Source organism: Elephas maximus, chromosome 5, assembly GCF_024166365.1.
Source record: "Elephas maximus indicus isolate mEleMax1 chromosome 5, mEleMax1 primary haplotype, whole genome shotgun sequence".
In the NCBI taxonomy this organism is placed as follows: domain Eukaryota; kingdom Metazoa; phylum Chordata; class Mammalia; order Proboscidea; family Elephantidae; genus Elephas; species Elephas maximus.
Genome location: NC_064823.1, coordinates 67338424 through 67352948, shown reverse-complemented (window position 1 = coordinate 67352948; position 14525 = coordinate 67338424). Strand labels below are relative to the sequence as shown.

At 43.7% G+C, this 14525-nt stretch overlaps 1 protein-coding gene across 2 annotated transcripts in view; it reads left to right on the top strand.

The window, feature by feature from the left end:
• Positions 1-5423: 5423 nt before the first annotated feature.
• The window catches only part of PKD2 (polycystin 2, transient receptor potential cation channel), a 58894-nt gene continuing 49792 nt past the window's right edge, over positions 5424-14525 (top strand). The window contains exons 1-2 of one of the 2 annotated variants that reach the window (XM_049885757.1): positions 5424-6049; positions 14505-14525. The exon at positions 14505-14525 is cut by the window's right edge and continues 93 nt beyond it. In XM_049885757.1, coding sequence (XP_049741714.1) covers positions 5440-6049; positions 14505-14525 — 631 coding nt within the window. In that variant the 5' untranslated portion in view covers positions 5424-5439. The remainder of the gene's footprint in view (positions 6050-14504) is intronic. The other variant, XM_049885758.1, reaches the window with a different exon arrangement.

The window sequence follows — 14525 nt, the reverse complement described above, 5'->3', positions numbered from 1 at the left end:
TTACAGCACTGGGCTGCTAACCAATGGGTTGGTGGTCCAAACCCCCCAGAGAAAAGACCAGGTGATTTGCTCCCGTAAAGAGTAAAAAAAAAAAAAAAAATTTTTTTTTTTTATAAAGAGTATAGCCTACGAAACCCTATGGGGCAGTTCTACCTTGTCCTATAGGGTCAATTTGAGTTGGAATCAACTCAACAGCACACAACATTGTTATTTAGATTCAGATATATGCCTCTCCAATGAGATAATAACTCCATGACTGATATCTCCAAATAATATTTTGTTTTGTTTGTACATTCTAACTAAAACAATGATGTTGTTTATTATGCATAGTACATCGACAGGGAACTGCCCAAAGTTCAAGCTGGATTCAAGAGAGGACATGGAATGACGGATATCATTGCTGATGTCAGACGGCTCTTGGCTGAAAGCAGAGGATACCAGAAAGATGTTTACCTGTTTTTTTGTTGTTTTTTTTTTTTTGACTACACAAAGGCATGTGACTGTGTGGATCATAACAAATTATGGACAACATTGAGAAGAATGGGAATTCCAGAACACTTAATTGTGCTCATGTGGAACCTGTACATAGACCAAGAGGCAGTTGTTTGAACAGAACGAGGGGATACTGCATTGTTTAAAATCAGGGAAAGTGTGTGTCTTTCACCATACTTATTCAATCTGTATGCTGAGCAAATAATCCGAGAAGCTGGACTATATGAAGAAGAATGGGCATTAGGATTGGAGGAAAACTCATTAACAACCTGCATTATGCAGATGACACAACCTTGGTTGCTGAAAGTGAAGAGGACTTGAAGCACTTACTGATGAAAATCAAAGCCTACAGCCTTCAGTATGGATTACACCTCAACATAAAACAAAAATCCTCACAACTGGACCAATAAAGCAACATCATGATAAATGGAGAAAAGACTGAAGTTGTCCACGATTTCATTTTACTTGGATCCACAATCAACACCCACAAAAGCAGCAGTCAAGAAATCAAAGGACCAACATTCTTTAAAGAGATGGAAAAACTTATCATTAATTTTATATGGAAAGGGAAGAAGCCTGGGATAAGTAAAGCACTATTGAAGAAGAAGAATAAAATAGGAGGACTCGCACTGCCTGACCTCAGAACCTACTATACAGCTATGGTAGTCAAAACAGCCTGGTACTGGTACAATGACAGATACATTGACCAATGGAACAGAATTCAGAACCCAGATGTGAATCCATCCACCTATGGTCACCTGATCTTTGGCAAGGGCCCAAAGTCCATCAAATGGGGAAAGGACAGTCTTTTTAACAAATGATGCTGGCAAAACTGGATGTCCATCTGCAAAACAATGAAACAGGTCCCATACCTCACCCCATACACAAAAACTAACTCAAAATGGATCAACGACCTAAATATAAAGCCAAAACCAATGAAGTTCATAGAAGAATGAAATAGGATCAATGCTAGAGACCCCAATAAATGGCATTAACAGGATACAATCCACAACCAACAACACATAAGCTCCAGAGGATAAGCCAGATAAGTGGGATCATCTAAAAATTAAACACTTTTGCTCATCAAAAGACCTCACCAAAAGAGTAAAAAGAGAACCTACAGACTGGGGAAAAAAAAATGGCTATTACAAATCAGACAAAGGTCTAATTTCTAAAATCTACAAGAAAATCCAATTAAAAAATGGGCAAAGGAAATGAACAGACAGTTCACCAAAGAAGACTTTCAAGCGGCCAACAGATACATAAGTAAACGCTCACAATCTCTAGCCATTAGAGAAATGCAAATCAAAACCACAATGAGATACCATCTCACCCGGCATTACTGACACCAATCAATAAAATAGGAAAAAAGCAAATGCTGAAGAGGCTGCAGGGCGATCGGAGCTCTTAATGCACTGCTGGTGGGAATGCAAAATGACACAAGCATTTTGGAAAACGATATGGTGCTCCCTTAGAAAGCCAGAAATAGAAATACCATGTAATGCAGCAATCCCACTCCTAGGAATATATCCTAGAGAAATGAGTCGTCACACAAATAGACATATGCACACCCATGTTCGCTGCAGCATTGTTCACAACAGCAAAAAGATGGAAACAGCCTAGATGCCCAGCAACAGATGAATGGATAAACAAACTGTGGTACACACACACAATAGAGTACCAAGCAATGATGAAGAACAATGATGAATCTGTGAAGCATATCATAACATGGATGAACCTGGAGGACATTATGCTGAGTGAAATAAGTCAATTGCAAAAGGACAAATATTGTATGTGACCACTACTATAAAAACTAATGAAAAGGGTTACATACAAAAAGAAACAATCTTTGATGGTTACAAGGAGGGGGAGGGGTGGGGATGGAAAAACACTTAACGGACAATAGAAAAGTGGAAACTGGTGGAGGTAAGACAGTACAATACACCGGGGAAGGCAGCACATCCTGTACAAGACAAGGTCATGGTAGCTCCATAGACACATCCAAACTCCCGGAGGTACCGAAATTCTAGGCTGAGGGCTGTGAGGACTATGGTCTCAGGGAACATCTAGCTTAACTGTCATACCATAGTTTATAAAGAACATATTCTACACTCTACATTTTTTTTCTTTAATTGTACTTTAGATGAAGTCTTACAGAACAAACTAGTTTCTCATCAAACAGGTAGTACACACATTGTTCTGTGACATTGGTTAACAACTCCACAACATGTCAACACTCTCAACTTTTCAACCCTGGGTTTCCTATTACCAACTTCCCTGTTCCCTCCTGCCTTCCAGTCCCTTCCCTGGGGCTGATGCACCCCTTTAGTCTTGTTTTGTTCCATGGACCTGTTCAATCTTTGACTGAAGGGTGAACCTCAGGAGTGACCTCATTACTGAGCTGAAAGGGTGTCCGGAGGCCATATTCTCAGGGTTTCTCCAGTCTCTGTCAGGCCAGCAAGCCTCCTCTTTCTTTTTGAGTTAGAATTTTGTTCTACTTTTTTCTCCAGCCCTGTCTGGGACCTTCTATTGTGATCGCTGTCAGAAGAGTCAGTGGTGGTAGCTGGGTACCATGTAGTTGCACTGGACTCAGTCTGGTAGAGGCCATGGTAGATGTGGTCCATTAGTCCTTTGGACTAATCTTTCCCTTGCATCTTTAGTTGTCTTCATTCTTCCTTGCTCCTGAAGAGGTGAGACCAGTGAAGTATCCTAGATGGCTGCTCACAGGCTTTTAAGACCCTAGATGCTACTCACCAAAGTAGAATGTACAACATATTCTTTATAAACTACCATATGCCAAATGAGCTAGATAGTCCCTGAGATCAGGGTCCCCACAGCCCTCAGACCAGCAGTTTGGTCCCTCAGGGAGTTTGGATGTGTCTACTGAGCTACCAAGACCTTGCCTTACACAGCTTGTGCTGGCTTCCCAAGTGCTGTGTACTCTTACCCTTCACCAAAGTTTCCACTTATCTATTAAGTGTTTTTCCATCCCCACCCATCCCCTCCTTCATAACCACCAAAGATTGTTTCTTTTTATATGTAAACCTTTTCATGAGTATTTACAGTAGTGGTCTCATACAATATTTGTCCTTTTGTGATTGACTTATTTCACTCAGCACAATGTCCTCCAAATTTATCCATGTTATGAGATGTTTCACAGATTCATCGTTGCTCTTTATTGTTGCATCTACTTTCTACTTTAGTGAGTAGCATCTGGAGTCTTAAAAGCCTGTGAGCGGCCATCCAGAACGCTCCACTGGTCTCAGTGGAGCAAGAAAGAATGAAGAAAACTAAAGATACAAGGAAAAGATTAGTCAAAAGGACTAATGGACCATATCTACCACAGCCTCCACCAGACTGAGTCCAGTAAAACTAGATGGTGCCTGGCTACCACCACTGACTGCTCTGACAAGGACTGTAACAAAGGGTCCCAGACAGAGCTGGAGAAAAATGTAGAACAAAATTCTAACTTGAAAAGAAAGAGCAGGCTTGCTGGCCTGACAGAGACTGGAGAAACCCTGAGAGTATGGCCTCCGGACACCCCTTCAGCTCAGTAATGAGGTCATTCCGGAGGTACACCTTTCAGCCAAAGACTGAACAGGCCCATGGAACAAAACAATACTAAAGGGGCGCACTACCCCTGGGGCAAGGACTAGAAGGCAGGAGGGAACAGGAAAGCTGGTAACAAGGATCCCAACGTCCAGAAGGGAGAGTGTTGACATGTCGTGGGGTTGTTAACCAATGTCATAGAATGATGTATGTACTACCTGTTTGATGAGAAACTAATTTGTTCTGTAAACCTTCATCTAAAGTACAATTAAAAAAAAAAATCAAAGGACATATTGAAGTGAGCAAATCCGCTGCAAAAGACGTCTTTAAAGTGTTCAAAAGCAAAAATGACACTCAACCCCTGACAACAGGAATGAGAAGGAGAGGTCTTATAGAGAGACATTTGTGGGAAAAAAGTAACAAGATTTGTTGAAGGTGAGGTGTAGGAGAGACGACAGTGTAACTTGGGAAGTGAGGAGCACAGTGATGACATAAACCTGGACTCCTCAACTGGGGTTACAGGAAGTGAAGCAGGTTCAAAAGAATATATTTAGTTTAGACAGGTTAAGTCTGAGACAACTGCACAGCATAAATGCCGATGTGTTCTGTAAATAAAGTCCTGGACCTGGGGTCTGGTGCAAGATTCTGTTACTTAGAAGCTCGTGCCGGCCACGGGGTGGTGGTGACGGTGTAATGAGGTCAGGCTGGGGACGCCAGCAGATCTGAGAGGCCCAATGCTCAATCCTTGAGATCCCCGATACGTGTGGAGAGAGGAACCAAACCAAGAGTGATGAAACCATCCAAAACGCAGCCGAATCAGGGAAAGAAAGACCGACGGAGGCAAAAGAAGTCAGCATACTAGTTTCCAAAGCAAAGATTTCTTTGCCAGTGCTGGAGGCTTCAGCTCACTCTGGATTTCGCTAATTCACATTATCCCACGAAGGGTTTCTTCTTTCTCTCTGCACTTTGGTAAATCAAGGCACAAGTCGCTAGCGGTTAAACCCTCGCATTATCTCAGTCAGGCAGACAACGACGGCTCCAGGAGCCCTTTCCTCGCAGGCAGGCGAGTGGGCGGGTCGGTGAATCCCTTCCTTCCCAAGCCCTTCCATCCGACTGGAACGCGGGCGCCCGCGCCCGGGCTCGGACTCCAATTGGAACGCGGGCCTGGGCGCCGCTCGCCAAGCGCGCCCGCTGCGGGGGCGGCATCCTTGCGCCTCCCCTAGCCGCGCGCCGGAGCGGCTGGGCGAGGCCAGGCGAGGCGAGGGGAGGCGGGCCGAGGGGGCGGGCGAGGGCCGCGGGAATGCGGGGCGGTCGGGGGCGGGGTGCAGGAGGCGGCGAGCCCCGGGAAGAAAAGAACATGGCTCCTGCCGCGGGTAGCGCCGGGCGCCGGTGAGCGCGATGGTGAACTCCAGCCGGGTGCAGCCGCAGCCGCCCGGGGACACGCAGCGGCCTCCGGCGCCCCGAACGGCTGGCCCGGGCCGGCTGATGGCGGGCAGCGCGGCCGTGGGTGCCGGCCTTGCCGCCCCGGGTGGCCTCCGTCAGCAGAGGGGCCTGGAGATCGAGATGGAGCGCATCCGGCAGGCGGCTGCGCGGGACCCCCCGGCCGGAGCCTCGGCCTCCCCTTCTCCTCCGCTCTCGTCGTGTTCGAGGCAGGCGTGGAGCCGAGACAACCCGGGCTTCGAGGCCGAGGAAGACGAGGAGGACGAGGAGGAAGAGGAGGTGGAAGGAGAAGAAGGGGGAATGGTGGTGGAGATGGACGTGGAGTGGCGCCCAGGCAGCCGGAGGTCGGTCACCTCCTCGGCCGTGAGCTCCGTGAGCGCCGGGGGCCGGGCGCTGGGGGGCTACCACGGCGGGGGCCACCCGAGCGGGAGGCGGCGCCGGCGCGAGGACCAGGGCCCGCCGTGCCCCAGCCCAGACGGCGGCGGGGACCCTCTGCATCGCCACCTCCCAATGGACGGGCAGCCGCCCCGAGTGGCCTGGGCCAAGAGGCTGGCTCGCGGGCTGCGAGGTAAGCGCGCAACCCGCAGCGGCTGATGCACAAACCAGAACTGCCGGCAGCGGTCCGAAGCCACCGCCGGCTCCGGGCAGCTTTCCGAGGCTCCACCTCGTATCCCTCTCTGCGTTCCGGCCTCCCTGTGAAGCGCATTCCCCATCTCTGCTAATTATGCTCTATTTCCGGTACCCAGTGCGAAATTCCACTGCTCCCGTTTTGGTGCAAACTTTTTAAATACCACCTCCTTTTAGGATATGTCAGTATACTTCTGAATATATTTTTCCTTTTGGAAATAAGCGAAGCCGTGTTAGAGTGAAAGGCTACATCATAGGGATTTTTTTTTTCTTGTAGTGGAAAAAAATGAACATTGCTTCTCGTATAATGAATAGTGGTTGCAACTATGTATTTTGCTAATGTCCCCAAATCAAATTGAAAGTTCTGTACTAGCACCCGTGGTCTTCCACTGGTATTGATGCACGACTTCCCCCTCGTCCCCGGAAAGGGTTAACAGTACAATGTTATCCAAGTTGTGAGAGGGGTGTTGTTTGTTGTCTTGTTGTTTTGGCGATGTTGTGGTTGTTCTGGGGAGGAGACTGTTGAGGTCACTATGAATAGAATAAAATAATGTCTATGAAAACAGTTATTTGGCCGTTTCTAAATCCCGGCATTTTTCTAAAACAATTGCAAATGGAAGGTTAAGTTGTTAAGGAAGAAACTTGGAAGTATGTTTTTAAATAACTGAGTTAATGTTCTTTGAAATTCCACCAGAATGGTGAAGTCACCAGATATCAGCAGATAAATGTGTCAGAATTCGGTGCACCCAGCTCTCCAAAAGGCAGGAAAGGAATTTTCAAATTTGCCAGTGCCTATTATTTTTTATTAAGAGGACACAAATTTTCCAAGAGCGAATGGCATCCTGATTTTGCAGAGTATTGTCAGAGGCATCCTTGGAAAAGTTGGATTTGCCCTTACCATGCAAATTGTTTTAGTCTCCACTTTTAGGACTTTGCATTTTCAGTTCTTCTGAAATTTTCCTTCCCTTTCTGTGGATTTTGAAAACCTTGTACACAAAACTACCCAGGTGTTGTTATAGCAACCTGATTAAGACCAGGTCAGGCCTGGACACTGATAGCAATTCTACCACTCACTGGCTGTGTGACCTAGAGCAAGCTACTTAACCTCTCTGAGCCCTCATGGCTTCATTTATTAAAAAGAAAAAACAGAGAGAGAGAGAGAGATGGAGGTGGCCCACATCACTTCCACTCACATTCTGCTGGCAAAAATCTTATGTCACATGACCAAGGATAACTGGGAGGGAGGCTAGAAAATGTAATGATGCCATGTGTCCAAGGGGAAGAAATGGACTCTGGTAGACGGCTAGCAATTTCTGCCATATTAGTGCTCAGGCTCAAATAAAATAGCAGATCCACTCTTATTTTTCCTAAAATAATTGTGCCTTGATGTTTGAATTGGTATGCTGTTTATATTTGAAAACCCTCAACTGGTTTGGTTTCCCTAGTAGTTAGCACAGAGGAGACTCTCAGTAATTATGTTTGCTGACTGCATGAATAACCTCCAATATAGGCTTAATCACCATTTTATTTTGGCATAGCCTTAGTTTACTTTCATTTTTCCTGCCTTCTTTTGATACCTAAACAGGAGCATATTAATTTCTTGAAAAAGTTGTTAAGACTTAAAAAAGATCTGTGCTTTGCTGTTGTAGGTAGTATGAGATGGCCCTCAAAGAAGCTGAAGACATCCAACCCACCACTCTTGGTTGCAGTCATGATAGTAAATATGCAATAACTGACTGATTTAGCCTGTCTTGAGGCTTCAGGGAAACCCTGGTGGCATAGTGGTTAAGTGCTACGGCTGCTAACCAAAAGGTTGGCAGTTCGAATCCGCCAGGCACTCCTTGGAATCTCTATGGGGCAGTTCTACTCTGTCCTGTAGGATCGCTATGAGTCGGAATCAACTCGATGGCAGTGGGCTTGGTTTTTTTGGGTTTTGAGGCTTCAGAAGTCAGTCTTACTTCATCACCAAAAAATTTCAAAAAATGTTGCCGATGAGTTGATGCCAACTCATAGCGACCCTATAGGACCGAGTACAACTGCCCCATAGGGTTTCCAAGGACTGCCTGGTGGATTCATTCGAATTGCTGACCTTTTGGTTAGCAGCGGAGCCCATAACCACTGCAACGACCAGGGCTCCATTTCATCCAGTACAGTATTATCCTGGATTAGATATTCTCAGTATTGAGAGGGAGGATGATTTTACCCACCAGGGGTCATTTGGCAATGTCTGGAGACATTTTTGTTTGTCACAACTGGGCAGGGATTGCTCCTGACATCTACTGGGTAGAGGCCAGAGACAGTGGTCGACATGTTACAGTGCATAGGACAGACCCCCCCGCTACGAAGCATTATCTGACCCAAAAAGTCAGTAGTGTGGCAGTGGAGAAACCCTGCACTTAATTGCTAAAATTGGATAGGTAGTAATTATTAACACTAACCGGATGCCAAGCACTGTGGTAACCTCTATGTACATAGTTTCATTTAATCCTCACAAGAAACCCATAAGATAAGAACTGTTATTATCACCATTCTATTGATGAGAGAACTAAGGCTTCTAGAGTTTAAGTGATTTGCCCAAGGTCACAAATTTGGAATCAGAATTTAAATCCAGGCATTTTGAGCCCTATCAGATGCACTATACACTACTTTATAAACCTGGAGTGCGCAAGCCTAACGTTAGCTAGCAATTTTTCACAGTTTCTTAGTTTATAAACATTTATTCATCAGGACATTCAGGACAAATTGTATCAATGTAACCTGTGTATCTAAAGCTCTAATTGATACAGGGAATGAGAGAGCCCACTTTTCCCTTTATTTTAGATCTGAACCTCACTCCATCACTTCTTCCTTTTCCTTTTTTATTTACGCTAGAATTTTAAACAAATGGGATTTTGCATTTTCATTATTATGGGGAATTTTGTGAGGGGGAGTTGCTACTCTTTGGGGTTTGTGGTAAAGTTATGCTCGTGTTAGAGTTCATGCAGCCAACAGATTATTTATCGAGGCTGCTTTGTGCTAGTTACTGAGGATACCAAACCAGTTGCTATCAGGTTGATTTCTGGCTTATGGCGACCTCATGTGTGTCAGAGTACAACTATGCTCCATAGGGTTTCCAACAGCGAATTTTTTGAAAGTTGGCTGCCAGGCCTTTGCCAAGGTGCCTCTGTGTGGGCTCTAGTAGTGGAGCACGTTAACCATTTGCACCACCCAGAGACGCCACTAGGGATACCAAGCCCATTGCCGTCGAATCAATTCCATCTCGTACTGACCCTATAGGATAGAGTAGAACTGCCCCATAGGGTTTCCAAGGAGCGGCTGGTGGATTTGAACTGCTGACCTTTTGGTTAGCAGCTGATCTCTTAACCAGAGCTACCACTAGAGATACAGAGATGAGTAATACAAGGTACCTCTCCCCAGGAGCTCGGAGTGAAATAGATATTTAATAATTGCAGTGTCAGGTCCCAAGAAGCTAAAAGAGGAGAGATTCAGCGCTACCGGGGGGAATTAGAAAAGGCTTCCTGGAGGGAGTGAAACTTGAGTTAATTTAGAAGGCTGAAGGGGCATTTGGAAAGAGAAAAATAGCAGAAGCAGGATCATGTAGCTCAGGCTGTGGAATTGCTACTTTTTCCTGTAGGCAGTGGAGTCAGTGGGCACTTCAAGCAGGGACTCATGATCATGTATCAGTCTGAAAACAACTCTAGCAAGAATGTAGAGGATGGGGTGAGATGGATAGTGATGGTTGCCAGGAGGTTAGGTAGGGTGATGAGGCCTTTGACCAAAGCTGTGTGAACTGGAGTGGAAGGAGGCTGGTTTAAAAAGAGAGAGAAGCCATCAGAACTGTGGAACCCACTTGATGTGAGGGATAAGAGGAGGGCCTAGTCTAAGATGAACCCCAAATGCCTGGCTTGGTACTATTAACCCAAACAGGAGGAAGAGGTTTCCAGGGAAAAAAAAAAGACTTCTGTTCTGGGCATGTGTGAGCTCTTTGTGGAATATGCAGTTGGAATGAGCTGTTAGCTGAGGTATGTATTTGCACATCAGCAGAGTGCTGGCCGGGAATTCAAGATTTAGGAGTCAGTATCATCTGAGGGAGCAACTGACTGTTTTCTATAGAAGATGAACTGTTAGTAGTAAAAGTTATTTCCACGCTTTGTAGAAGTATACCTGCAATTCCGATGAATGTTAGGAAGGGTGCTGTTTGTCCTACTAAATGGGGTCCACATGTGTCTTAGCACAAAAAGTATTCTTTTGATTTAAATTCACTGAGAATTTTGTCAGGCTATTTATGACATCATGCTTGGTAAAGTAAAGGGTCAGCAAAAAAGAGGAAAACCCTCAATAAGATGGATTGACACAGTGGCTGCAACAGTGGCCTGAAGCGTAGCAACAATTGTGAGGATGGTGCAGGACCGGGCAGTGTTTCGTCGTTCTGTTGTACATAGGGTCACTATGGGTTAGAACCGACTCGATAGCACCGAACAACAACAATTTATGACCAACTGAAAGTACATGTGGATCTGGGTCTTTACGCCATTCTGAAGTCTGGACTAACTGGGCTTCAGAAGTAGGACATTTTATTGGTTTGGACTTGTATCTAAAGCTATAGATAGGCTTCTTCCAAGCACCCTAGATGCTTTACACATACTATTTCTAATTCCCAGAACAACCCCCAGAGACAGTGCTATTCTTTTTTCAGATGAGGAAATGGAGGCTTGTGATTTTAGCTAAAGTCTCACAGCTAATAAGTGGCTGAGCCCTCATTTGAACACAGATCTAAAACCCCACATTGCACCATGTCATGATCAGTGAGTCGTAGGTATTTAGTGTATTTCAGATGGGACACAGTTACTGTGTGGCAAAGATTCACACTATTATGTGACCTGAGATGCGTTCAGAGCCGTTTTGATCATGAAGACAGTAGGATGTGGAAAGAGGCCAACCACTGTGTCTTTTGACACCTGTTCCTTCTAGAGGAGAAAAGAGGAAAGGAAAGACTTAGTCTTGCTAAAATTATGTCTTGGTAATTGTATTAGTTCAATTGTATGAAGTATATTTTTGGTCATCCATAAGGAGCTTTAGTGTCAGGCGATTTTTTCTTTCAGCATGGGGAGATATCTTCACCTACCACTTATCTGCTGGGGATGGAGGAACTGAGCTCCTCTTTAATTGTAAAAATATTCTGAACTGAAGTATTTATAGATGAAATGATACGGTATCTGGAATTTGCTTCAAAGTAATTGGGGAGGAATGGATAAAGTTTAGATGAGTCAAGGTTAGTTGAAGCTGGACGTAGATACATTGGGGTTCATTATACCGTTTTGTCTATTTCTGTGTAAGTGTGATATTTTCAAAATAAGTTTTTTAAGCATTTGGGTAAAATAGTTATACAAATGCTGATTTTTTTCCGCAGTCAACTATTTGGGACATCTTTCGTGTTTTGGATTATCCATTGAGAATTACCCTGTATTTATAGTAAGACGTAACATTGTGCAGAGAGATAATACTGTTTAGATGCTGCGCTCCACCTTTGGGCCTTGGCATCAGCTAACCAGCACCACTGCCAGTTGCCACTGAATCAGTTCTGACCCAAGGCGACTACACGAGTGTCAGAGTAGAACGGTGCTCCGTAGGGTTTTCAATAGCTGATTGTTCAGAAGTAGATCGCCGGGCTTTCGTTCCGAGGCACCTCTGGGTGGACTCGAAGCTCTAGCCTTTTGGTTATCAGCTGAGCATGTTAACTGTTTGCACCACCCAGGGACTCCTGGGATTAGCTAGGTACCCTTTTAACCATGGAAGGAAGTTGAAGAAGCTTATGTTCTGAATGTGAGTACCTGGTGTACTGAGAAGGTGTTCCCACCACAACTGGGACAAGTGAGGGAAAAAACAACAGTTGATTTTGAAGGATGCTGCTCTATGTTTAACATTTCTTTTTAAATATATAGTTTTTTTTTTTTTAAGAGCAGTTTTAGCATACAGAAAAATTGTGCACAAAGTACACAGGGTTTCCATATAATTCCTCTGTATACTATTTCTTTGTTATTAACATCTTGCATTTGTGTGGTACATTTATTAAAATTGATGAACCGTTGTTGATACACTATTAACTAAAGTCCATAGTTTACACATAGAGTTCACTCTTTGTTTTGCACATCCTTGACCATTTTTACCCTATCAACTGTGCTAATCATGGGAAGTGTTTGCCCACAGGACAGGTATTTTTCCTATTTGTGGGTGAAGCCATTTCTCTCCCGTCAGAATGTAAAGGGGTCCGTGTGTTCTAGGGTAGATCCTACATATACGCCCAGTAGGAAAATTGCATGAAAATATTAATAAGTATTTGAGGAGGCAATTGAGGAGTAATTTAGAAAATGTAAATATATTAAAGTACACTGTATAAAAATATAAATAAGGGGACTTCATTTCATTTGGAATACTTCATTCAAGGGCAGAATTAAATTGCCAGGTTTAGCTTGAATAAAAGCTGTAGGGGTTTGTTTTTTCTATTTATAGGTCAAGCAGTACCATTTGTAAATATTAAGAACTGTGACTGTTCCTTAGTGCATAGTTGTTTATAAACTATGGGAAAGAGTGAAATCACTGAACTGCGTGAGGTAGGGCAACAGTCTTTCCTGATGGTAAGAGACCAGCAAGGTCTACTTTTGTGTAGATTGGAGACCTGGCCTCCAAAAGAAATCTACGCAAATCAATGGTGTGGTTGTGTCCAGGGCTACTGAGGCTAATCTTTGGCCGCCTGTGTGTTATTCTGAGTTGTAATTTTCCATGTCATCTAAATTTGTAATAATTCTTTATTATCATAGAATTTCAGTGGACAAACTTTCTGCTTGCTGCATTTCTTCTGAGTGAGTAATTCCCTGACAACTACCAGATCTTGGCAGCAACAAACCTAGTCATAAGTTATGCTCCACTCTCAGCGTGGTGAAACCTATGATGCGTAACACAGTGTCCTTGAATTCAGACGCTGATTTTCCTAAAGGAAATTTGGGAAGGAAATGAAATACTCCAATTTAGGAGTAGGAACTAATATAGCATTATAAAACTTTAAAAATACATAAACACTAGTGATGAGGTCATTTCTTCAAAGCGAAAGATCATATACTATTTTTTCTCTTTCCTCTGTGGGGGCTTGGTTGTGGCTGAAGTGGCTGTGTGAGTTCAAGTTATTGAATGAGTTAAGGTATGTGAAATAAAAAGTGTGGGCAGCATGCAGATGCCAGGCCAATTTCCATTAACAGCCTACCTCACTGACAGGTTTGAAAAGCTTTTTATTTTTTTGAAAATGTTAAGGATTTTCCAAGTAACCAGCAATGTGACTTCAGCTCTCTGACTGTTCATTAACAGGGGTTTGGACGGCCACCACATCTGTCTGCTGGCAGAGTCCAAACGCCGCGGTATCTGGCTCTCTCTCCAGCAAGCTCACAGAGGGTTATGTCATCCTCTCTTAGCCAGCCCAACACTTTTTCCATCTGCTAAAATATAGAACATTGCTGCTGATTTTACGTTTTCTCCAAAGAGAGAGAGAAGTGGGATGAGTCGTTTCTTTTTAATTTAAAGGTTATGCGTTAATTGGCTTTTGAAAAATCTGATCTGCTAACCATGCAGTCACCAAGTTGTTCAGTTCATTGATAGAACAGAGACAGGTACAGAGCAGATCTTTTATGCCAGTGTGTTAGAAGCTTCATAGAGGTTTTCCTATTGAAATGATGTTCCAGCCAGCACTTCTTTTCATCCAGGATGAGCCAAAAAGTATTGTTTGCCATGTAGTACATCGCGTACTTAACTAGGTTTAGTAACGGAATAGTTACCAGGTTGTATCATCCCCCAAATCGGAAGAACTGGTGTGTTATGTACCATTATTTAATCTCCTTTTTTAGGCTGCCCTCATTTCCTGCTCTCTTTTGAAATTTTTACTAAGATATTTGCTAATGGGTTTAGGAGTTTAGAAAATGATCAGATCTTTGCCTTGTGTTTTGCACATTTTGGGGGACAGTAGAGTTGATGTGTTCTTAAATAAAAGGTAAGAAACCAGTTGCCATCGAGTCGATTCTGACTCGTGGTGACACGATGTGTTTCACAGTAGAATGATATTCCATGCTGCTTTCAATGGCTGATTTTTCAGAAGTAGATTACCAGGCCTTTTTTCCGAGGTGCCCCCAACTTCTCTGTTAGCAGCTGAGCACGTTAACCAGTCAGAATCAACATGATGTCAGCTGGCTAAATAAAAGGCACTCCTGCTAAAACAGTTTCTCAGTTGCATTTAGAGTGTGCTTTAAATATGTATATGGTTAAAGGTACTTTTTATTTTGTTTTATCCCTTTTGCCATATATGAAGTTTTTAAAATAAAATGATATCTTTTTCTTCCATTATTATTTTTAAGGTCTCTGGGGAACAAGACTCA